Source organism: Centruroides vittatus, unplaced genomic scaffold (assembly GCF_030686945.1).
Source record: "Centruroides vittatus isolate TY-2023 unplaced genomic scaffold, ASM3068694v2 contig_329, whole genome shotgun sequence".
Lineage (NCBI taxonomy): Eukaryota > Metazoa > Arthropoda > Arachnida > Scorpiones > Buthidae > Centruroides > Centruroides vittatus.
Window position 1 is genome coordinate 800731 of NW_027122113.1, and position 26601 is coordinate 827331.

General features: G+C 29.9%; 1 protein-coding gene across 1 annotated transcript in view; it reads right to left on the bottom strand.

Moving 5' to 3' along the window:
* Window positions 1-370: 370 nt before the first annotated feature.
* Window positions 371-26601, bottom strand: part of Rpn1 (regulatory particle non-ATPase 1) — a 41683-nt gene continuing 15452 nt past the window's right edge. Inside the window, 18 exon segments of the mRNA XM_067268483.1 lie at window positions 371-543; window positions 2087-2201; window positions 10507-10625; window positions 10736-10957; window positions 11027-11195; window positions 11266-11433; window positions 11966-12036; window positions 13443-13547; window positions 14427-14589; window positions 14669-14756; window positions 17309-17436; window positions 19419-19525; window positions 20041-20190; window positions 20281-20341; window positions 22281-22425; window positions 22815-22973; window positions 23344-23565; window positions 23638-23759. Of these exon segments, the coding sequence (XP_067124584.1) occupies window positions 476-543; window positions 2087-2201; window positions 10507-10625; window positions 10736-10957; window positions 11027-11195; window positions 11266-11433; window positions 11966-12036; window positions 13443-13547; window positions 14427-14589; window positions 14669-14756; window positions 17309-17436; window positions 19419-19525; window positions 20041-20190; window positions 20281-20341; window positions 22281-22425; window positions 22815-22973; window positions 23344-23565; window positions 23638-23759 (2382 nt within the window). The 3' untranslated portion in view covers window positions 371-475.

The window sequence follows — 26601 nt, forward strand, 5'->3', positions numbered from 1 at the left end:
ATTATTAAACATTTCAAATTGTAATTTGTTAGAATGTTATAATGATCTAAAATCTATAATTTATGAACAAGTGCTTAAGTTCAAATACCGTATTTATTTTAATAAACAGTGCAGCTGCAAGATAATAAACAGTGCACTGAACTTTTTTTTTAATTTAGAATAAATACTGAATACGTAACTGAAAGTATATCTCGCAGTAGCAATAAAAATTTCATAAAATACACGGAAGTAAGAAAACTTTTGAATAAATTTCAGAAAATATGATTGAACAGTTTAATTTTTAATGAATGAATTATTCTTATTTGTTCTAAATGTCAACAAATTATTTCCTTTTTATGCAGACTTTTCCTATTATTTGAAAAACATGAAATTTTATAAGAATTACTTTTCTTTTTATTAACAACGTTGTATTCAATTACACGTAAATAAAAAATAAAATGAAAACAAGAATGTTCTAACTGATGATTTTATTTTGCTATGTACTGTAATCGGGATTCTTCCTCAAGATGACAAAGCCTTCCAAAACTGGCGTAAGCGGGATATCTGTCAATTTGTTAAGAAAACAGGACAAATGAAACATGTAATAAAATAAAATTCACGAGCTGGAACTAATTAAAAGAAATGCCTTAACATATTACTAATACAACTAACTATGTAGTTAAATATTTTAAATCATTTGTTTATAAATTTAGCTTAAATCAGAATGTAAATAATTAAAACAATATATTATTTAAAAGAGCCAACTGGAAAAGAATATTTAATAGAAACATTGCTTAAATAAAATTTCAAATGAATCTCATAATTATCATCTCTATATTAGTGCTTCTCAAACTTTGTGTTTGTGGACCAGTATTTTTGTAAAATTAAATAATTACAGAACAGATTGGAGTTCAAATGTATTTTTCTCTACTTTCATTTTTAGAATGAATTATTAAGAAAAATAAAATAACAAAAGTTGGTTCTAATGATTTCAAAAAAGTGGGTTTATGAGTCACTTTCAGGTAATTTTCAGGACTGATTTTGATTGTAAGTCCACCGTGACAGTAAGTTCAATTGTGTTCGAATACACAGCTGAACTTTTTTGCATAGACAATCTCTCTATTTCATAACCACACTTAGAATAACAAAGTATTTTCTCCCATTTGATACAAATGGCAAAATAGAAATTACAAATTTTGTTTAAAACCTAGAAATACAGCAAAGCATAATCATTAATGAAATAATGATCTAATAAAAATGACAGTAGAATAGATGGCTGTATTATGGTAATGCACATGATCATTCTGATATCTCCTAGTCCTATTTATCAGATTCAGTATCCAATGATTTGATTTAATCAGTTCCAAAAATAATATATTCAGTGCTATTGAGAAATATTTTATTAAATTTAACGTGATGGAGACCTTTTTGAGATTGTAATACTCAAGAAAGTAATTTTAGTCACGACGTTGGCAAAATGTGTGTTCATTCATGTGCAATATTTTAAAAGATATCAGCAGACTATTAAAATTAAACTATACCATTTGTCAGGATCTCTGATTTATTCTTGTGTAAAACAGCAAAGTATATAATTATTTCTTTTATATATCGAATTTCTCACTGTCTAAATATATTACATTAAAAAAACAAAAATTAATCTAATAAATTAACTAGAAATCATTCTAATTTACTGGAAATTGCTGAAGTCATTTGCAATGGCTTGCACTTCAAAAACAAGTAATCATTTATTTATCTGTCTATGAAAAAAAAATCTTAACAAATTCAAAGTTTTATTTTTTCCCCACATTCATTACCTTTCCAGTGATCAAAACTAGAAATTAACGAAATATTTTAGAAGATAGAAGAAAATAATCAGTCAATATTTTTAATGTCTTCTTAGTAAATATTTTAAACAATACAAATATCTGCTATTATTTTAATAAAATCACAAAATATTTATTAAAAAGCTATTCAAAAGACTAAAATATTTTTGAAAGAGAAAATTTTGCTATATTTAAATTCAATATTTATGAAAAATATTTATATTTCTCAGTACTTTTAGCTATTTGAATGACTTATTTTAAATCTTAAAACATTTAAAGGATACATTCTTCAGTAGCTAATTCTGCTCGTTCACCAAAGGCAAGTAACACAGGTGTGGTGTGTGTCTGGAAACCAGTTATGGTTTTTGGTTTTCCCGCTTGTCCGACAATATCAACTGCCTATAATTATCAATATACAAATGTAATTTAAACCACTGCATCATCTTTTATGCTAAATTATATTAAGCATTTACTCAAATTATTCTATAAATTTTAAAAATCATTATATTTATATTAGACTTCAGAATACCAATATTTTGAATTATTAAGTAAAACAAATACTTTATAATATAACATGGATCAAGAACATATTATCCTTGTTTTATTAAAATTCTAGCCCATTGGGTCAGAACACCTGAAAATACTGCTGTGATAAAAGAATTTAGAATTAAAAGTCACAAACACAATTTTTTTTATATCTTCAAATTGAATATAATGAATGATTCAGATTCTCTCATTTCAATTTTCTTAATTTTTGTAGTTTGCCACTGAAATATATGGGCACACTGTCTTGAAAAATTTCCAAACACATCATAAACAGTATTTTCTCTGTTTATGATGGTAATTATTGAAAAATTTCCAAACACATCTGTAAATTATTTACTTTGGTATAGATAGTATTTGTTTGTTGTGATGGTTCAATGAGTCAAAGTATAATAAAGAATGCTTTATGAAGTTCACTCATTTCAATCACTTACAATTTACTTCGGGAGTAATCTATTCAATGAAACATTAATTTTTCTGAGTTATATTTTATAAATGTATATTTTACTATGTATAAACCTCTACTTCTTGTACTATATGTGAGTTAAGATACAGTGCTGTATATATATGTGATGCAGTACAATAAATAAACAGTTGATTGCATATTACTGTACATATAGGATTGTGTATTAATTGTAAACTGTAAATTAATTTTTCTTTACTGGTAGGAAGAATTATCTGTCTATTTCTCATATCTGTCACAGCCTCAATCCCTGATGGATAATAGTGTTTCTACTGTGTAATGTACTTATAACAAAAATGATAGAAAAGAATGATCATCATATTGCTGTAATTGCTAATAAATTAAAAAAAAACAAACTTTCTAAGCAACCTGATAAAAATTTTATCATACTTTTACCAGTTAATACATAGATTAACAGCAATTTATAGATAATATAAAAAACTATCTTTGTGAACATTCTCTTACAAAATGTTTTGATTTCAACTATTATTATACCTTTTACTATAGTAGTTGAAATTTACTGTTTCAGGATATTGGAAAAATAAATCAAATGTTTATTATAAATAATAGAAATCATCATGATAAAATGTCAGTAGTTATATAGAGCAAAATCAACATTTTTACTACACTAATAATATTCTAATTATGTCTATTAAAAAGCAAATATATAAAAACTAAAGGAAAAATTTAATTTCACTTAATGACTGTTTGTAATGAATAGAAACTGAAACTTAGCAAACATAAGATTCAAAAAACACATACTAGATATCTTCAAATAAATCATTAAATACACAAACTGAACAAATACTTTTACTTAAAAATGCCATAAATGCATAATATAAGTCAAAATATAAAACACAAACATTTCAGAATAATGCAAAATTAGTTTCAAAATTTATATTAAAAATATGGTAGATCTAAATGTAAATTTTTCTTCTCTCAAATTTCTGTCATCAATTTTGCATAATGCATTTTACAAAAGAAATATTCAAATTGCTGTTTTTCTTTTTTTAATATACATTTTATTAAATGTTAATATAAATTTAACTTTGTTAGTTTACTAAATTTAAGATTTTATTTTAAACTTTTTAATGCTTCATTAAAAGTACTAGCACTTAAGTTTAATGCCATAAGACAGTTTATTTATTTCTACTGAATATTTTATTATTTCAAATTATTACTATTATTCAGTAGAATAAATATTCTACTGAATAATAGTATTCCAAATCTTAACTGGATAAATTATTAATCCTGTGCTAGTTTATTACATTACTTTTCTTAACATTTTAGTATATAAGAATAATTATGAATTTTTTCATTTCTTATAATATATATAATATGGAAAATTCATAAAACAGTACTTTTACTTCTATCAGTATAGTAACAAACATTAGAGGAATCATCATCAATAAGAACTTTTATATTATTAAGTTTCTTATTTATGGCAAACAAAATTCTTTTGCAAACTATTCGTTGTTGTTGTTGTTGGTTAAAGTTTATTGGCACAAGGGCCCACATAGGCCAAGCTGTGCCACAACTTATGGTATATATATGTACATAAATAACAATAAAAATGAACAAAACAAAAAACAAAAAACCAATAACAAAAATATACAACAGTTAAACTGTGTATAACAACAAGATGTATATGGATATAAATAAATAAATAATTAAATTTCTTTATAAATATTTGTAACTTTTAGAAAGTTCAATAATTTATCAACATTTGGCCTCTGGCCCAAAATCTCGTTAAAACTTGCATTTCCAAAATGCTGCCTACGAATCCGTTCAGAGGCGATGCAATTGCTCAGTATGTGCTTAACACTTACATTACAGTTGCAATACTGACATACAGGCTGGTCATCACCCTTCAAAAGGTATTGATGAGTCAGTCGAGTATGTCCAATTCTCAAACGAGTAAGAATGACCTCAGATCTCCTGTCATAAGGTTTCTTCTGTGTCCAATTTTCTATCACAGGTTTGATCTCGTGTAGTTTATTGTGGACTTGTGCGTTCCACACATTTTGCCATCTCTCCTCTAGTCGTTTTTTAACAACTAGCTTCAAGTCACCTCCTTCAATAAACATTGTATGCTGAGAAGGGCTTGCTGACTTTGCAGCTACGTCAGCTTCTTCATTCCCTCTTATACCTACATGGCCTGGGACCCAACAAAATTTTATAGAGAAATTCCTCGCAAAAAGATGGCAAATCAGCTTACGAATTTTAATCACTATGGAGTGAAAACTAGGTTCATACGAGATCAAAGCCTGAAGTGCACTAACTGAGTCAGTGTAAATCACGCAGCAACAATGACCTTTCCTATTTATATACTTTAAGGCTAAATAAATAGCCTGCAACTCCGCAGTAAAAATGGAAGAATTCGGTGCTATTTGTTCTGCCACGATTTCATCCTGGCAAACAAAGGCTAAGCCAACATAGTCATCCGATTTAGATCCATCAGTGTATATAGGAATTAAATTCCTGTCACGATGTTGAATTTCTGCGAAGTGCTGTCTATAAATGTAGTCTGGGGTGATTTCTTTTAGAAACTGCTTTAAGCTTAAATCAACGTTTATCACAGGAATTGACCAAGGTGATATATTATCGACCTCGACCTGCAAAATGTTGCTTGTGTCCAGGTCAATCGTGCTGCTTACATTCTCCATTCTTATGTCAAATGTAGGGACACTACTTGGGCGAGCTGCAAATAATCTCCTCAGCTGACTATCTGAACAATCAGCTAAAAGTTTATTTTGAGATCTCTGTTTAATGTAATAAAAAAGAGACAACTGTTCTCTCCTAAGAGATAGTGGAGGCTCATGAGCATCCACATACAAACTTTGTACAGGAGAAGTTCGAAATGCACCAGTGCACAAACGCAATGCTTGATGGTGGATTGGATCCAGCATCCGAAGAGTAGATTCTCGTGTAGAGCCATACACAACGCATCCATAGTCCAGCTTAGAGTGAACAAGGGCCCTATAAATCCTGAGCATAGAACACTTGTCTGCTCCCCAGGATGAGCAGCACAATACCTTTAAAAGGTTTAGAGCTTTTAAACATCTACTCTTCAAATTGCGCAAGTGTGGTAAGAACGTCAATTTATGGTCAAACACGACACCCAAAAATTTTGCTTCGTTGACCATTGGGATTTTAACCCCATTTAGGTGAATTTCAGGATCCAGGTGCAAACCACGCCTTCGGCAAAAGTGGATGCATGAGGTCTTCTCTACGTTAAAACTGAAACCATTAGTCTTGGACCAATTGTCTATTCGATTTAAGGAGGTTTGCAGTTGTCTCTCAATAAAACCCATGTTACTAGACTGACAGGAAATCTGAAAGTCATCCACATACAGAGAGTGTTTCACACTGGGAGGGAGACAGTTAGTTATACTGTTAATTTTTATTAGGAACAGAGTCACACTCAAAATACAACCTTGAGGAACACCTTCTTCTTGTGTAAAAGGCCTAGATAAAGTGTTGCCCATCCTAACTTGGAATCTTCGATTCTGTAGGAAGTTTTTTATAAAAATTGGCAAATTACCCCGCAATCCGAATTTGTGCAGATCACGGAGTATCCCGTATCGCCAGCAGCGATCATAGGCCTTCTCTATATCAAAAAACACAGACACTAAGTGCTGTCGTCTTACAAACGCTTCGCGAATGGATGTTTCAAGATTTAGTAAATTATCTGTAGTACTTCTGTTCCTACGAAATCCACTCTGATGTGGTGAAAAGTAGTTCTTTTCCTCTAGGAGGAACATCAGGCGTCTGTTTACCATTCTCTCGAAAAGTTTGCACAGACAACTAGTCAAAGAAATTGGTCTGTAATTAGAGGGATTCTTGCGGTCTTTACCTGGTTTGGGTATGGGAATAATAATTGATAGCCTCCAAGAGTCAGGAAAAATATGTTCTGTCCATATTCTGTTAAACAGATTCAGAAGGTTACTAAGGGAATTGTTTGACAGATTTTTTATCATGCTGTAGTGGATTTTATCCGGACCTACAGCAGTATTCCCCGAGCGAGAGATTGCTGTACATAGTTCTATTCTGCTGAATGGCACATTATATTCCTCATTAGATGGGGAGTGGAAGTTTAGATATTGTTTTTCAGTTTGGACTTTATAAGCCTGAAAATCCCTTGTATACATAATATTGCTGGATGAAGACGAAAATGTTTCACCCAACAAATCAGCAATACCTTTTATGTCACTGATTATTGTGCCATTACTTTCCAGCATGGACAGAGAGTGAGAAGCATATTTTCCATTGATTTTATGGATTTTATCCCAGACTGCTTTTGAGCTGGTGGAAGATGTTATGCTAGAAACATACTTCCTCCAAGAATCCCTTTGGCTTTGCCTTCTTATTTTTCTGGCATTAGCCTTTGCTTTCTTAAAAGCAACCAAATTGTTAGCAGTGGGGTATCTTCTGAAAATCCCCCATGCTTTCTTTTGCTTTTTAAATGCTGCCTCGCAATTCTGATCCCACCATGGTTTCGGATGTTTTGGATATCTGGTTGACGTTTTCCCCATTGTTTTTTCGGCTGCCTGAATAATACTGGAAGTGACAACTTCGACTGCATCATTGATATCAGCAGTATTGACCATTTCCTCAGTGACGTTAGCCAAAGAGGAAAATGCAGGCCAATCTGCCGTTTCAAGTTTCCAGCGTGGTGGACGGGCTGTTTCACAGCTTTCTCTGCCTTGGTATTTTAGAAATATTGGGAAGTGGTCACTGGAAAGTGGATTAGATCCAACCTCCCATATAAACGCTGAAAACAGATTTGGGGTTGCTAATGATAGATCAATGGCAGTGAATGTTCTTGTTGGGGCGTGGAAGTATGTCACTTCTCCAGTATTAAATAAATATAGTTGGTGATTACCTATGAATCTTTCAATGGCTCTGCCTCGACGGTTGATATCGTGACTGCCCCACATTGGATTGTGGCCATTGAAATCACCAAGTAAAAGGAAAGGAGTTGGCAGCTGTTCAACCAATGCATCCAATTCATCGTCATTGACTCTGACATCTGGTGGCAAGTATATGGAACAAACTGTGACAGTGACGCCCATAGATATTCTGACTGCCACAGCTTGCAGCTCTGTTGTTATTTGTACCGGAAAAGACGGGATGCGGTTTGAAACCAGTACAGCCACACCTCCACTGGCGCGGGTGTGGCTGTCGTCATCTTTACGGTAAAGATCGAATCCTTTTAAAGAAATTCTTTCTCCAGGTTTTAGATGTGTTTCCTGGAGTGCCACGCAGAGAGATGAGGTAGAGTATGTCAGGTGTTTAATGTCAGAGAAGTTGTTGCGGAAACCACGACAGTTCCATTGGATTATTTTATAATCCATTATGTGTTTGAAACAGCATTCTTTGCGAGGATATCCCTCTTTAATTTAACAGGGGGTCTCTCTTTTGGAGGTGACTTTGGTTTTGTAACCTTCATATTAGTCTCTTCATCAGAAAAGTCAGAGAACTCATTCATAGACTGAGTCTCTGACCTTTTAGCTGATTTAGAGAGGGCAACTTTCACTTTTTGCTTGTTAAGTGGGTTTTTATTGGCCTTTTTGGAACCCACATTTCTTGTTATTACCCCTGTTTTAGGTAGGGGTGTTTTGATCTTCTTGCTCTCCTTTTCTGGTGTTTGAGTAGATGGGAGTATTAAACATTTCGCATGGTGGGTAAGGGTTTCACTTGGAGAGACAGAGATATCTGTTTGAACCCCACAAGAGTTTGTGGACTTCAAGACAGCAGCATATGTCTTCTGCTTCAGTGGTGCACTTGAAGTGACCATGCGGCGAGCCTCTGGGTAAGGTAGGTTGTTGATGGTTTTCACTCGCTGGATCTCTTTCTCTCTCTGCCATGCTGGGCACCTTCGAGAGTAGGCAGGATGGGCATCCTTGCAGTTCACACAGCATGGGGTACATTTACATTCGGTACTCTCACGACCTTCCGTCCCACACTGTGCGCATACGCTTTTCCCTCCTCGGCAAGATGTTTGTGAATGTCCAAATCGCTGGCATTTAAAGCAACGCAGCGGATTTGGAACATATGGGCGAACTGGGCAGCGCAGATAACCGGCTGTAATAACAGATGGCAAAGTCGGTTTATTAAATGTCAAAATAAGATGTTTTGTAGGAATCAACTTGCCATCCCGACGAATGGAGATGCGTCGGACAGCAGTGACGCCTTGGTCTGAAAGACCGATCTGGATATCTGATTCATCTTCAGACATCAGATCGATCTCAGATATCACACCACGTGATGAATTCAAACTTCCATGTGGTGTGACTGTCACTTCAATTTCTCCTAAATTCTTTGTAGCTAAAAGTTTTGCCGATTGTTGAGATGAGGCAGTTTCTACAAGTAGGTCCCCTGACCTCAATTTCTGTGTTTTCTTCAGGTGCCCAATGGTTGATTCGAATAACTTCTGGATCAAGAAAGGGGAGCATTTTGACAGAGGTTTTTCTCCAGTAGCATGCACTATCAAGTAGCATGGCTGACTGGAAGTGTTTTCATTTGTGTTTTTTGGCATGTCTGGATTTTTTAAGGTTTTAGAATCCATATTTAAGAGTAGATATTCAGCTCCTAGTGACCCCACCCACCATGGGGCCCAACAAGGGGATGCCATCACATGAGAGGATCCCATAGACCGTCACACCAGGGTTTCCCAGGAGCTATACCCTCACAATGCAGTCGAGAAGAGCACACCTTGTCTGACGTGTCCGCCCGGTCTGCATCGATCGGTTGACTCCAGGCCGAGGTCAAGAATGACTCAACGACCAGCCGATTGACTCAAACGGAGCCTGATTTGAGCCTCCCGTTTATCCGAAGCAGGGGCCAAAGCAGTGTGTTGGGGACGTTATGTTGCCCCTCAACTACCAGGATCCCCTTTTCCGGCATACGGGTCACCACGCACGGCAAACACGTGGGTGGGCGTTCAGATCCCAGGGATGGTAAAGAAAAGTTACTAAACCATCTCTGGGAGGTCCCCTCACCACGGACAGGAACCCACATCGAGGGGAACAAACTATTCCTTACTGAGAAAAATTTATAAACAATCTGAAAAATGGAACTATCAAACACAAACAGATGTCTTTCTTTTGAATTAAAATAGTAAAATAAAGCAGGATATAAGCTTATGATTTCAGCAGAATTTAGTTTGCATAGATTTTATACCTGATCAAAATGCTTTTCTGGAGTATTATAAAAATCTGGTAAATAATCCATTCTATTAAAAGAATAAAAATTTTTCACATCGTGCAGTTCTGTTATTAGGAAATTTTAAACAGAATCACTGAAGAAATTGATCACTTGCTATGAATAAATCGGATACTGAATTAGTTAATAAATTCCTTTTGGTTATATTTCTCAAATGGACCTAGATTATTCATAACTGCTCGTGATTAAATTTAAAATTTACTTTTAGGCAGCTGTGGACATTACTGGTCATCGTGTTCAGTATCAGTAAAAATGCAATTTTATTGCAGTAATTGCATAATTTCAATGGGTTATTAAAATAAGTTTAGCATACTTCAATATACAGTTTTAGTTCATGGGTATGTGTGCATAGTCATTTTTTTATATTGAAAATTAAACAAAATCATTTTTAAAAATTTTGATTTTAGAAGTATTTTTTATATATTGTGTTAAATAATCTAATACTCAGGGAGTTAAATTGTTTGTACTTACCTGTCCTACTCGAACAGGTACTGGAAGTGGCCTTAATTCTTCATCAAATGTGACTAACATTCGAGGTTGCATTGCAGCCACTAAATGATACATTACATAGTGTGATTTTCCCAATATAACTGTAAATAAAATAAGCATTTAAGTTATCTTATTTTTATTTAAATATATTTGCATATAAACAGACACACACACACACACACACATATATATATATATATATAAAACTCACTGTTTTTGACATCTAAGAAAGCTACTAATGTTGCAAGCAGCCCAGCAACTGCAACAGGACTCATTAATTGACGATCACTATGATAAGGGCAAAGTGTCAGAGTTCCTTTTCCTAAATGAGCTAGACCCTGGGCAATTCTTACCATAAAAAGGCTGTTTGGATCTTTTGCATGGTATTGTGCTAATTGTCTTAACATTGCTGCCAATCTTGCATTATTGGTACCTATAATAATATTTTATTATATTCTGATGATAATGATGTAAATTATTCTACAATGTAAACTTTTCTTACCTGCTCCTACTATTCCTAGAGCAAAAATGGCATTATAAGTTACTTCTGGATCACTATCATGCGAAAATTTGCTTAGTGTTTCGAGAATGTTTAATTTGGGATTGGAGACAGAAATTAATGCTAAAGCTAGAGGAACAGCTCTTTTGATAATAGGTTCTCCATATCTTAACTATAAAATACTATAATATAGAATCTATATTGAAAAAATGAAAATAAATGAAATTGTTTTCAGAAATTACCAGATGCCCAAAAGCTCTGAATGCCATTTCAGAACCAATATCTTCACCCATAGCAATTAATGCAATACCCAAAACAGCAACGGCTTGATGAGATGATAAATCAGGAGATGAAGTTGATTTATCTTCTTTTTTGTCATCTTTGTCTTTCTTATCATCTTTTTTTTCTTCCTGCAAAAATTAAAATATCAATTTTATTAAGACTAAATTAATATTTAGTTATAAAATAAAATTGCAAAAAACACATTTTTATATTTTGAAACAACAGCCAATATTTTATGCATTAGAAATTTTTCAGCCTATTAAGAGAAATCACGTTACATTATATAAACAATTATTCAACAATAGTTGACTTGATCAGTGATGTGCCATGTGATTACTTATTCACTAAATAATTTGCTTGTCAAACAATGTACAAAATGAATTTATTAATAAATATTTTATATGTCATTCATTTTCACATCATGACAATGTTCAGAATTCAATTTCCAGGTAAGCAATTAAGGTATATGAAAGATGCATGTCAATAAGAAGAAAAACAAGTAACAATTTTTCTATCTGGATGACTATTAGAGTAACATTTTAATGCCATAAGACAACAATGCTGTCTTATGGCATTAAATAAGGTGATAAGGTAGCATTGCTGTTTTATCACCTTATTTCTCTGATATAACATTTTATAATTATTACTATTAAAATATACCTTTTCATTAGGTTCATAATGTTCACTGCATATGTGTTGTAAGGACTGAATCTTTAACACATTTCCTGTTCCTGTTAAAAGAAAAATCATCACATATATTTGAACTATTTCACTGTCAACAACTGAGCTGAAAGTTATTAGAGAGATAAAAAAATTTCAGATTAAAAAAACAAACACCACCAAATGCTAATTTAATATTTATGAAAAGATAATTTATTGCAAAAATATATGTTAAAAATTTAATACTCTCTCTACTTATTTTATAACTTTATATACTAGAGTTTTTATTTTATTTTGTGTATATGAAAACCTAAATATTAAAAACAAGGAAATATATTTTTCTTTCACGAATGTTCATAACACCACCAAATTTTTATATTTTGCTTTATTACACACAATAATTTTAAACAAAATAAAACTATATTTATAAATATGAAATTAAAATTTTTTCCCCAAGATTTCCTAACCTCAGAAAAAATATTTTATACATATTTCATAAATTTATTTATTTTGTATAACTGTTTTAAAAATATTTATATTATAAATCCTTACAATGTATTTTTTATAAGATTCAATTACACATTATTTTACATGAAAAATTATATTTTCTAAAAGAGGGTTAGTTATCAGATTTCAATCAATAGAGAATTTTATTCAAAATAAAACAATTAGCTATAAATAGTCTAATAATTAAAACAACAAGTATACAATAAAAAATATATGACAAAAATAAATATTTTTAATTGTCTTAAATCCAGAGAAAATTTGAAACTGCTGCAGTTTTATATACTTTTGTTAGTCTAATAATTTTCAATGCATATAAGCAAGTATTTCAAATCTTTTCAAAACAGTATAGCTTTGTGTAGTTATATATCATGTTCTGAAATATGCTTTATCAGTGAATTACATTGAAAGCTATTAAAAATTCTTAAACCACAGTCAAAGTGAATAACTAGCATTGTTTTAAAATAAAATGGTTAAAAAACTTTTAACTTCTAATACTTAATATTTATATATGCTTAAATGATTAAACACTTACATGGAACTATATATTTTGAGTTTTCAAAATTAAACTAATTTTAACAACAAACAATACAAATCAAAATTAATATCTGTGTATATAGGAACACATATACAATAAACAAAAATGTACTTTAAAAGGAACAAAACAATGTTTGAGCATTCAGATTCTAATTTTAACTAGAAAACACAAAGTCTATGGAAAACAAGTCTTTTCTTACACATATACATATATTTATATATAAGAAAAGATTATATAGATTGTAAAAAATAGATTCTATATATAGATTATATAAGCATTATATAGCATATAAAAATCTGTTTGTCATTCATTAACTGATTCTGCAGCTAATAAATGAAAAGCATCATTTTCAATTACAGTAAACAAATACTTTTAAATTTTGTAGCAAGTATTTTTGTATCTATTTCATTATAATATAACATATTAAATTCTTACCTGCATACATACAGATATCAATCATGGTAAGAGCCATGCTTCGAAATGGTTCTGGTATTACTTGAAAAGTTTCGATCATTGCATCAATTCCTTCTTGTTGTTTACCTTTTCATAATAAAAACTCTTAATATATATCTACATGCAGATTAGCAATTACTATTATATTATGGTTATTTGGTAAAAAGTTATTTTGAATTAACACGTTAACTGCCATCTGACATGCCAGCCATCGTACTAGTTATGGCCTCACAGAGTCATCCGACACGCAGGCCTAGGCCTCACAAAGCCATCCGACTGCCGGCCATCACCCAACATCACTTTAACCAATGTAATTTCACTCAAGGTTAAATTATCCTTCGTAAGACGTTATTTTGCATCCTGTGTGGTGGCCTCTCGCAGACATCTATGAAGTTGGTTTCTGACTGCCGACCGTCGAACCACCCCATGAGGCTCATGAAGGGGTTTGACGGTCGAACCACTTCATCTGATAGTTTTTTTTAATAGTGAATAGTTAAAAAAAGGAAAAAATATCGAAAACTAGTTGAATTATTCTCTTTTGTTATATATAAAGTAATTAATATTAAATATTAAAATATTCAAAATATTAAATATTTCGTGGTCTTATAGTCTCTAGTTTCCGGCCATACGACGGTCAGTCATCGTTGATATATTTTTTTTTTTATCTTCACTCTACTGACTGTTATATAATGACCCTTCTATTTATATCATAATAAAATATTAAATATCAAATTTTCTCAGTGTGGCCTGAAAAAACGGAAAATATCATATTACAGGTGGAGGTTAACGTGTTAAAGTTACTATTGTTGTAAAAGTTAAAATTTTTGCACAATCAAACTATACATCATTAAAAATACTGATGTAATGATTAAAACAAAATCAAATATAATGTATGTCATAAATGGCAGAACTATTGTGGAATACCAATAAATTATTAAAATGTAAATTTAAATTAATTATATTTACCTAAGTAACATAGACCAATACCCAAAGGTAAAAATCTAGCAAAAGTATCTTTTAAATCTGCTTCACTTTTCTCTAATAAATTTTCCATAATGATCTCAGAGACATGTGAATTACATGAACCTACAGCAATCATACCACAAGCCAAAGCTGTCATTCCTATCACCTGAAAGAGAAATTATTATTATTTTTTGTATAATTTTTAAATAATTTAGAAATCAACAATTTATATTTCAAATATTTACCTCCATTGTTGAACGTGAATCACTTAATACAGGAATCAATAACTTCAATACATCAGCTCTATTAGATCCAGCATAAGCAAGTCCCAGTCTAAAATGTTAATTTTAAATAAATATTATACATTATATAAAAAAGAAATTTCATAAAATAATAAAATTTATATTGTTATTAATAAATAACTTTCCAATACTGGGATATAATAAACACAAACAAAATTCGTTTTGTAATGAATACGAGAAATAATTTTAAACTTTTTTTTTAAAATTTCTAGAACAAATTACATTAATTTTAAACTGAACTGGTAAATTGTTTGTAAAAGATTGTTAGATTTTAATGTAGCCATCTTGTTCTGTGTTACATACCTAAATATGTTTGTTATAAACGAATAAAAATGTTAGTAAAAATATGTTAATTTCTTGTGCACTCGTATAGGTATGTTGTTTGTGGTTATTAATAAATACTTAGGTCTCAGTATTTTTTACATACAAATTATTTATTCAAAGAAAAATCCAGTTATAATTAAAAAAACTAAGAAAATATAACAAGCAACCAGGTGCAAAGCATTTCTAGAAATATTTAATCTATAAATGTTAGCACACACTATTCTCCATAATGATAGGTTAACCCACAATCATTTTTATTTTTAAAAAATATGCAAATTATTAAAAAATCTACACTGTCTCACATTCAGGAGTGTAACAATAAAACAGAAATATAATTTGTATCAATTCTTTTGTTAAAAAAATGAGAATTTTTATTTGTTGTTGTAACGGACACTTCGTACATGTGCCTGTTCGAGTGGCTAGTGGCGCGAAGCTATTGTTCGTGGGATTATGACTAAACACCCCTAAGGCAGAAGACCGCTAGCGCGACAACGGAAGTCGTTGCGATAGTAATCCTGCGCGGTACGAGAGGAACCGGTAGGTTCAGACAGTTTGTGACTTGGTCCCTTGTTGTTAGGACGTTGATGAGTGTGGAGCAAGAACGAACATATACCCCAGAATAGATTCGAACCTTGGGGTACGGACTCTCGAGTATCGACAACCCTGAACTTATACTTGGCTAAGATTCCCGTTAGCCGTAACAGTTGTAGAAGTTTAAAAAAAAATATGTCCATCTAAGGTATCTTCTAACAGAGTATGAGTGTTGTTTCCCCTTTATGCAAAGTTGTATTTACATTTGTTCTTTGACACCACAAAGCTTTAGTCTGCAATTTCAATTGTTGTTTGTGGCACAGTAGCAAGTTAATGTCATGGGTTGAAAAAGGCACATCACAGAAAAGAAGAAATGTCAAATTACAGCTTTAAAAAGAATGTGGAAAATCAAACAGAAATTTCAAAAATTTTGAAAACAATCACAATGTTGTGAACAATTTTATGCAACTGAAGAATGGTTATGGTGTTAAAAAATCTCCTGGAAGGCCTTCTAAGTTGACTGTGCATAGAAAAGAACCATTAAGAAGGTTAATAAATCTGATCTGGATTTCTTTAGGTGCTTTGGCACATTGGAAAGACATCTTAACATTTAAATCTACATTATTTTCTTCAGTTTTTAACCAAACTTTTCATCATACAAATACAGAAAAGGCCATTCAACATCTTTAGTCCAAACGTAACAGAAAAACCCAGAGACTGAAATTTGCACAAGAAGTAATGGCCTAGAAGACAAAAGAGTAATATTCAATGATAAAAAAATTCAATTTAGTTGGCAATTTTATTGGCATATGTGGAAAGAAAGAATATTTTTCAAAATGACAAGATGGTGATTCTGTGATGATCTGAGCAGTCTGCAGGAAAAAAAAAAAAAAAAAAATACTGTAATTACTTCATTTTTAACTAATCACATGAATGCAATATCAGAATATGCTTGACCACTTGCTGTCATTTGCAGAAATTTGGAAACCATGCTTCATATTTCAGCATAATAATGTCCTGATCATACAGCAAAGTCAATCTTTGATTGGTTTCTAGCAAAATGGTGTTCAAATTATTGACCGATAACTTTGCAGTCCTGGTTTAAACTCCCAAAGAAAATCTGAGAAACACTTGCAAGAACTGTATATACAGACAGAATGCTGTCACTGAAGAATTACTGCTATCAGATTACATTACATGCAGAAACTTATTAATTTGATGCCAAAAAAAATTTTTGAATTAATTTTGAAACAAAAAATTATACTAGTTTATTTTATTATTAGTTTATGACTGTTTTGTTTTGTAAACCTATCTTTTATAATACTTATTTTTGCTATTTCGAGTTCACTCTTGTAACTACATTTGCTGTTTTTTTTCCTTACATAAGTTATTGTTACTATAATCTTGTAACTTTGTAACTTATAAAAAATGGAAGCTAAAAATGTTAAGTAGTCATTCAATGTATAGTGCAATGTTTCAAAAGATAATGCTTTTAATATAAAATTTTTTGACAAAGGTATTCTTCAGAATTTGTTTATTAGAATACCTTTAAAAATTTATTTTAATGAATGTTTCTCATTCATGTTTGTTTTCAGAGAAGTCCAAGCAATCTGAAAACAAACAGTACAACTCTAAATATGTATTCATGGTAATATGTGATTATCTTAAAAAAATCTGGTATGATATTTTGACTAATTATAATATTCAAATACTAAAACTTTTACTAACCCAACAATTGCACCAATTCTCATCATTAAATTATTGTGTGTTACAAAATCAGATAACAGAGCCAAAGCTGGATCACATTCGTTGCGAACTCCACAGTTCACAATTCCACATGCCAGAAGTGCACCAGCCTGAAAATATTCAATTTTTCTTATTTAAATAGAGAATTAAATGCAATAAAAAAATACATTATTATTGAACTACAAAAAAAAACAAAAAATTTTTGAGATAAAAAAATACTTAACAAGAAATCATATCTGTCATTTTTAACGATTATTATATTTGTTCTTCATAAAAAAAATTAGATAATTGTAATGATCTTATTAAAAAAAGATAAAATTATTTTTGTTTAGAAACAAATAATAATACTCATTTAAAATACAATATCAATTTATGATACTGAGTAATCATAATGCATTATGATAATTACAATTGTTTAATTTCATTCAAATTAAACTAATGGGTTCATATTCAAGAGCAAGTACTTCTAGTTCTATTCACTCACTTTTTAAAATTTGTTGTGAATTTTGAATATATTCTTTTAAGTATTATGATGAAATAAATAAGTTACATAATTTTTATAGAAATATAAAAGAAAATACATTTTGTTCAATATAATTATCTATTATTAATAGCTGTTATTGTTTTGTCCAATTTGTCCAAAATTTATTGATACTTTAATCTATTATTACTATAAAACATTTTTAAACATTTACTTAAAACCAGATGACAGTAAATAAAACAAAATGAAAAAAATTGTTTTATCATAATTTTAAGAAACTGGGTTCAGTGCTCTCTCCAAGCTAGTTTTAGCAAATCAATCAACTAGCTAAATATTCTCTGAAACCAGTTAAAATTAATTAATTTGTTATAAAAGTTACAAAAAACTAAGACAAGAATTATGATTTTTATATTTTTTACAGATAATTAAACTACGGATTAGTATGCTACTATTATAGTACGATGTGAATATTGTTTTGTCATCATTGATTGATATTCATAAGGAAATCTTCAACAGCAGCAAGCTAACAATTTATATTAACTTCTTAAAAACATAACTAGACAAATATTCATAACTAATAAAAAGTGTCTGGATTTAACAGGCAATTTCTGGACAAGAGACTTTATTATTAAAAACTTGCCATACATTTTGCAATACTGATGGTTTTTAAATAATCTATACACAGGCATTTTTGTTAGTAATGTGCAATAAGAACAGTAATCAGAAATAGTCAAAAAAAAAAAAATCACCAAAATTATAGGGCTATTTTAAATGATAATTAACATAATTTGGTACTAGATGGATTAAATACCATTTTGTATTCAATTTAATAATAAATTTATTTCAAGAAATCTGGAATTAATGCAAGCTTGACCGATGACATTACTAATTATCAAATAATTTACTGGATTTTTATCAAGCTATTTTAAATGTAATTAATAATCCATAACAAAGTAATTTGGCTAAATGTAAACAGACAAGCCGACATTTCATAAATTTAATAATTATATAAAAATAAATTAATTAATTTTAATTTAATTTAGAATACTCTGGAAGAGTATCAATTATGCTATCTAGGTTCTAAAGCAGATTGTTTGTGCATATTTTCTCAACACATGACTCATTTGATTCAATTTGCTTCAGTTATTCTTTCCTTCTTCAAAGTTCTCTAAGTTTCTTAATGTCTCCCTTCCATAATGTAAAGGAGAAATGCCTGCATCAATCTACCAATGCTTGATGTGAAATGTGTCAGAATACTATCTAAAAATGGAATTGTAAAAATCTTCAGAAGTTAAAGAATACAAAAAATTCTATAAAATGAGGGCACCAAAGATGGTATAATATTTTTAAAATGATATTCAAATGAAACATATCATCTGGAGTACTGTCTACTTAAGAAGTTTTCAAAAATAGGAAGGGCTAGAAATTTTTGCCCCTTGTCTGCAGAAGACATTATCTTTTTAAAAAATATAATAATAATCCTACTGCTATGCCAAATCAGTCATTTTGTTCAGTAAGTACAGGTACTCTGCTAAACTCATGTTTTCATTTTATTTTATAATAAAAAGTTTATTTAAAAATTTAGCTATAAAGAAAATAGTTAAAAATTACCTTAATATAATCTTCGGATGAATATAAATATTTATCAATTTGTGAAAGTCCACTGTCGACATCCCATAAAACAATTAATCCTAAAGAAGCAGTTGCACTCAACATACCTAAATAAATTAAGAATTTATATACATTAAAAATAATTGTTTATGTTAGTAATAAAAAATGTCTATACAATTATTTTTTTAAAATTGTTTATAGCAAGTTTTCATAGAGTTGCAGGAAGACATTCTAAAATAATAATGTATTGAATTTAAAAAGTCTTAAGTTTCTAGTTTTCAATAATAAGTAAATATACATAAGAAATATGTTTTATTAGTAATTTTTTTTTATCATTAATAATGTGTTAATTGATTCATAATAATTGCAATATGTTAACAGACCCAATATACAATATATTTATACAATGAAAGTAAAATTTTCAGAAATTTTTAATGAATATAATTAATACATTGTTATTACTAAAAAAACAAATCAAAATCACCTGTTTCAAACTATAAATTAATATTTTAATTTAATTTAGAAATTACATTCAAAAGAGACCATTCCTGAAAAGTTTATGCGCTTGCATGCATACAGTATATTTATCGAAAAATGATTAATTTGTAAATTTAAAACTTACCATGTTCTTTGTTTTTAAATAACCATTTATTTCCATCTTCCATCAAAAGTTTATCTTGACCAAAAGCTGCATTTACAAATCCATTAACAAAACTTGATGCTAAATTTTGTCGTGCAGAATCAACACTACTTCCTGGTCCAAATGATGGTCCTATATTATATATTTCAAGTGAAGTTTAATATTAAATAATTTATCACCACTGTAATAATAGTCAAATTTTAAAAAAATTTTAATTCTTACTTGTATTATCAAGGTGTGTCTTATAAATGTCATCAGGAGTTTTTGGTTCAAGAATATCAAGCTAAAAAATAAAAAATTTTAATTATAAATTTTTATAGTTATATAAAATTTCTGAAATACAAATAAATAAATTCTATGTCATATCTTTTCAATGTCTATATTAAATTATGGAAATTAGTTTTGTTGTATTTCATTTTATTTAAATGCTTTTAAATTAATCAGAAATATTTTTAATAAAATTTTAAATAATAATCTTTATAAATAATTCTGATCACTATTACATTTTTAAACAAATAGAAAATTCTAATTTAAATTAATAAATTGTGTATAATTACATTAGATATCATTTAACCTATCAGTCCTGACCAAAAGAGCCAACTCATTTCTTGGCCTGACCTCCACAGTAAGATGTATAAAATGACTTGGTATGGGCAGATACTATATGAAAACTATGCTACAAAGAGAGAGAAAATTTAACAAAGCTGTCTACAACAGGAAAACCTTTAATCTAGTATCAATACTGGATTAAATCAATCAATAATCTTAATTTCACAACACCTCAGCAATTCAATCAATTTAGACCTTTGCCTTTTTTCATCAGACTTGATCAATTCTTAGAGAGTTACATTTGATTATAAAAACTTGAAAATGTCTTCTCAAACACAATGAAATCAGGAGTAACAAGAGATTCCATTTTCAAAACAATACTAATACTGCATTCACAACATTTATTCACTCCAATTAACTAAGAAATGCTAAAAATAAATTAGACAAAGTAATTGTTTCAGAAAGATATATGCATGTGCTTTGCTATGCTTCATGGCCAAAAAAAAGAAAAGAAAAAAAGAAAAATCTTCACAGAAGGAGAAATATTGATAATAAAGTGAAACTATTATTTACAATACTATAATAATACTATGCTCAATATATTTGTTTTGATTGGTTGATTTATTTTTAGTTTGATGTTATTTAAGTGGAGATTTTCTACATCTGCTATATTGAAAATCTGGCTGAGAGAAGTCTGAAAATCTCGATAATCCAGAAATATGACCTAACCAGGCTAAAAGATATACACAGTCAAATTAATTAAATCAAGTATATAATTTAAATTTGATAAATTCGAGATTTACTATATATTTTGATATAAATTTAAACTCTCAAATGATGATAACATTATATTATATTTGTTCTTTCAATAATAAATATGTAATCTTCTATTTTTTACTATTTCCTTCTATTAAACTTTTATATCTACTAAACACTTCTAATTTGAATTTTAAATGAATTTATTCTTCTTATGAATTCAGGTACCGAGTGTAGTAATCAGCAAATTAATTCAATCTATGCATAAACCAAATTTTATTTTACCAAAATAAAATCTAATAAAATTCCAGATGACTATATTTAATATCTGCATTATCTGGACATTCATCTTATCTCTGATAATTATAGTTAAACTTTCATTAATGCTACACAGTAACTCCATAAAAATTTTATATATGAAAATGTTAATACATATAAGATCATAAATTAACAACTGTGTACAAAATTTATTTAAAAAAATACACACATTCAAATTTTTCAATTTATTAAAATCCCTATCATTATTCATAATTTAGGTGAAAAACTGTTAACCAAAGTAAATTACATTGTCAAATGATAAAATGGAAAAAAACATTTGCCAAGTGACTACTCAAACATCAAGGAAACAATTCAAAACTCTACCAACTAAACTAACTCAACTGAGCAATTGCTAATACTTTTTATGTTTAGCAGCACTAAAAGATATAGTACTAAGAGCAACTCCAGAAATATCTAATACTACAACACCAAATTAAAGAAAGGTCCTTTAACTGCACTTACATCTATTTTATATCTGTTATTTTATGTTGATAATTAACTTTTATAATGTGAAAGTAAAAATTTTACAAACATCAAATCATTTAATGTTATCATGTAATTAAGTAACGTTTACCCAAAACTATTTAATTTAAACTTACTTCTCTTCCCAGTGTCAGGAAATGAGCATTCAAATGTGTGTTAGACAGAATTTCACTAAGTTCTTCCTGTTCATCAGTATCATCATTCAAAACAAAATGTATCTGTTGCCGACTCATCATAAAGGACATCTGTTTTCGAATAGATCTGTAATATCAAAACACACACATTTAATATGCTTAAAAACTCTTCCAAACATTCTTCAATTCACCTTAAAAATATAAAAGAATTTCTTAACTATACTTCTTTGGAAATTTTTACTTAATTTTCAAACATCATAAATTAAATATTAACCTTGTATATTTAGTTTTCAGTATTGCATTTAAGAAAGCAGTGGTATATTTATAACATACAGTATATTTAGTATTTTAATAAATTCTTAATTTTAACAACTCAAATACATTGATGATTTTCTTCTTCTAAAACTACATCATCAAATTGATTTAAATTAATTTATTTTAAAATTAATAATTAATAAATAGTAATTTAAAGTATAGTTAAAATTTAATAATATAAAATTATCATTTAATCATTACCTATCTTCACATTCATAAAAGATTTCCTTAATTAAATTTGAATCATTCAACTGCATAGCAAGACGTAAAGCTTCTGGATATTTTTTAAATCTTCGAAACAATTTTAAAGCAGCTTTTAGAAGATTACTATTTTCTGGTTCAGGCACATAAGGAACACAACTGTAGTAATAATAAAAAAGTTTAAAAACTGTAAATATTTTTTAAATATTGGTAAATAAATAAATACTGCTAATTTCAAAAAACTATATTTTTGTTCATTAAAAAAAATGAACACACTAAAATTCTAAAGGTTCGAAATATTTTAGAATTGTGTTCTCTATTTTGTATATTCTATGCCTTATTATCTATACTGTTAAATAATAAGGTTCTAAGCCGAGAATAGTCAGATCTTAACTGAAAACGCTGCTTAATTAATAAAAATTTGGCTTCCTGAAATAAGCAGTCATTTATTCATTTATTTACAAAGATCGTGCCAAGATTTATAAATCTTTATGTTAAATATTGATATTCTGAGAATAGTGATACTAACCTGGTGAGATATAATGCCACTCTTGGGAAAGCATCTTTGTCGACATATCTATCTAGCATTTCAAGCATTTCAATTTCCATCAAAAGATCACAGGCTTCAGCTTCTGCATTATGAGCCATATGATATGGTACAATCTGTTCTGCCAATTTTACGACCTCTACCTTCTTCTCAGGCTCATTTTGAATATTTGGCCACTCAAGTGCAATTTCTCCAGCAAGATGTCTATGATTTAATTATCTCATTTTGCTTACTTCATATAAAAGTACAGAAAGAATTTTAAAATTCAATACTTACCTTACATATTCATGACCCCAAGAACCAATTTCTTCTCTTGAACCAAGAAGACGATAAGTAAGGCATTCTCTTTCTTCACTCATAGTCATAGCAAGTATAGAAATAATATCAGCACAGAATCTCTAATTTAAAATAAAGTTAAATGAAAAAATATTAAACAAATAATTTAAAATAGTTATATAACATACTAAAGTAATAAAAGATTAAAATTTTTAATAATTTAAATATAAAAACTTGAAATTCCTAATTCATGTTGTGTTCCACTATGCAAAATGATGTTACTAAATATTTATATCACAAATCTATTTTCAGTTTATCTTATAAAAATCATGAATACATTTCAAAAATTTATTACAGATTAATTGATATTTTTTATAAGTATGTATTAAATGAAAAATAATGCTTTAAACATGTAGTTTCACTTCTCTAGATTAATTATTGAAAACTACATAGTTCCATGTCATGCTTGATGGAGAACTGGTGTAAGGAACCAAGTCCGAGCGTTATTTTTATTTTACTTTTATTTTGCTTATTATTCTATTTTTGTTTGGGGCTTATGTTTTGTTAGGACGAAGGTTTCCTCACCATTCACCTTAAGTATTTAAAAAGAGAAGAAATAAAACCCAACTCACCGACGAAAGAAAAGCGCCATAAGACTCACGCACATTTGCGCTCCCCGAGCGGCAAAGAATAGGTCCGCACCAAGAAGAGGGGGGGGAGAACCCACAAGCACGAAATAAAACTCGCTAAACCTTAAGTAATAAAAACGTCCCGGAAAGAATTGTAAAAAACAAATAATGTAAAAGGTTAGTGAGTAAACTGTCGGAAAAAGGGCTGCCAGACGATGAAACACGTTATTGTTAGCATTTAAGTATGTAAATGAGGGGAGTGACCGCATTCAGAATTGTGACGTCACCTCACACTATAAATCCCGAGTCTCAAGTGAAGACGGAGAGGTGAATTCTGATAGCAACGAGCTTGGTGAGCTTCGCAGCAGTAATAGAGAGGTGTCCGATAGGATCTCGAATAGTTCCAAGGTGATTTGAAGTGATTCGAATTTGGATCGACAGTCTGAGAAAGTCTTGAGAGTTTGAGGAAATAGGTTCCGAGTATATTGAGGTGACGATTAGGATCTCTAGTTTATAAGAATTATTGTTATAAGTTAAGCTTTTTGGTTTTGTCGGATTCCCAAGGGGAATAGTTAAGTTAGATATAGATTTGAATTGAGAATTGTCGGGTTGACTTTGTTGAATTTCTTAGAATAAATTATTGTTTGATTTTTACTAAATATTGTACATAGTTATTGCTAAACGACTAATTAAATCTTTGGTTTTTTTCTATTGACAAATATTGTCTTTATTTAATTCGGTGCACGCTTAAAGTCCAGGCCTGGCACGCTAACGCGAATCCGAGTAAAGTACCCGGTAGGTTAACGGTTGTTTCCGACACGGTAGAGTCGATAATCGTTGTAAACTAAAATAGTACTTTACACTATATAGTTATGGTCCAGCTTTCTATCCCAGTCAGGTTAGACATGGAGGAAAAGAATAAAATATATTTATCCCATCTCTTTCCTCTAGATAATATTCTACATTCTGATGGAATGCTACTCGCTTATCGGATCAAGCCAACTGGGAACTCATGACAGACCATGATGGTATAGATGCTTCCACCATGTGCATCTAAATACAGAACAGTACCAAAAATTATATAGCATTGTAAAAGGTCTCCTTGCTGTCTTTTCTGAGTAATAGATATCTTGATATTCTTTTGTTTTCTTAAACGACAAAACAAATTCTAAATAAAAAATGGCAATGCCAAATGATATGAAGTAGCCCCACCCCATCTGATTGATTAATCTGACTTTGGATATTATAATAATAAAATTACTAACACTAATAAATAATATAAAAATATTACTATTAATATTAATAATAAAAGCATAACAATGAAAAATAATAAATATTACAATATGTTATGAAATACCACCAGCTGTTCAGAAAGAAAGACAACAAATGAAGCCACAAACAAACAGACTTTAATTATTAAATTAATAATGGTTTGGACAGCTATATTTGAAACATTGGATGCTATTTGGTATCAAAATTGTGCCAATATTATTCGCTAACACAAAATATCTGACAGCCAGATGGCTGATGACAGTCTACCACTCCGGGGGACCCAGATCAAATCCAGACAGGTCAAAAATAAAAAAATCTCCAGAAAACCAACATATCCAGACAGACTTTTTGATGGTCCATCCAGATATGTCAAGCACCGTCCCTCACCGGCTGCCCATTGTGGGCCTGGTCAAACCCATAATGGGCTTGCTCTCAGTGCCCACAGGGTGGAAAGAGTTTGTTTATATATATAACAAAGCTACATTGGCTTTGCTGAATGATACAAATGCTTAATCAGAAACAGACTTCTTACAGAAACATGAAATGGTACAGTCAAAAGGGCACATCAAAAATATTGTGAGAAAAATCCAAAATTTCAAAAAAACTAAAATGTTTTAGGTATAGAGTCCAAGCACAAGTTACTCACGCGCCGCCCTGGTGGCAAATATTTACATAACATATAGGAGTTCGCTAAAGAATGCATATGCATTATATCTGAGACATTTCGAAAACCGTACCTAGTTCAGTAAATCGCTTATTGTTTTTTAATTTGTATTTGAGTTATAATATTAAAAATGGGTGAATCAAATGTAAATTGTTGTGTTTGGATGTTCTAATACACTAGCAAACACGTAACATGTAACGCCAAAAGTTTCATTTTATTGTTTTCTGGCAGGTCTACATCTTAAACAGAAGCACCAAATTTGGATAAATTTTGCTAAAAGACAAAAGGAAGAAATACAAAATTTATTGTTAATTTTTAAAAAATTGACACAAATAATTTTATAAAAATTTCCTTGTAAATTTAGTAAAAACGGATCACAGTGGCTACCCTCTAAATCAG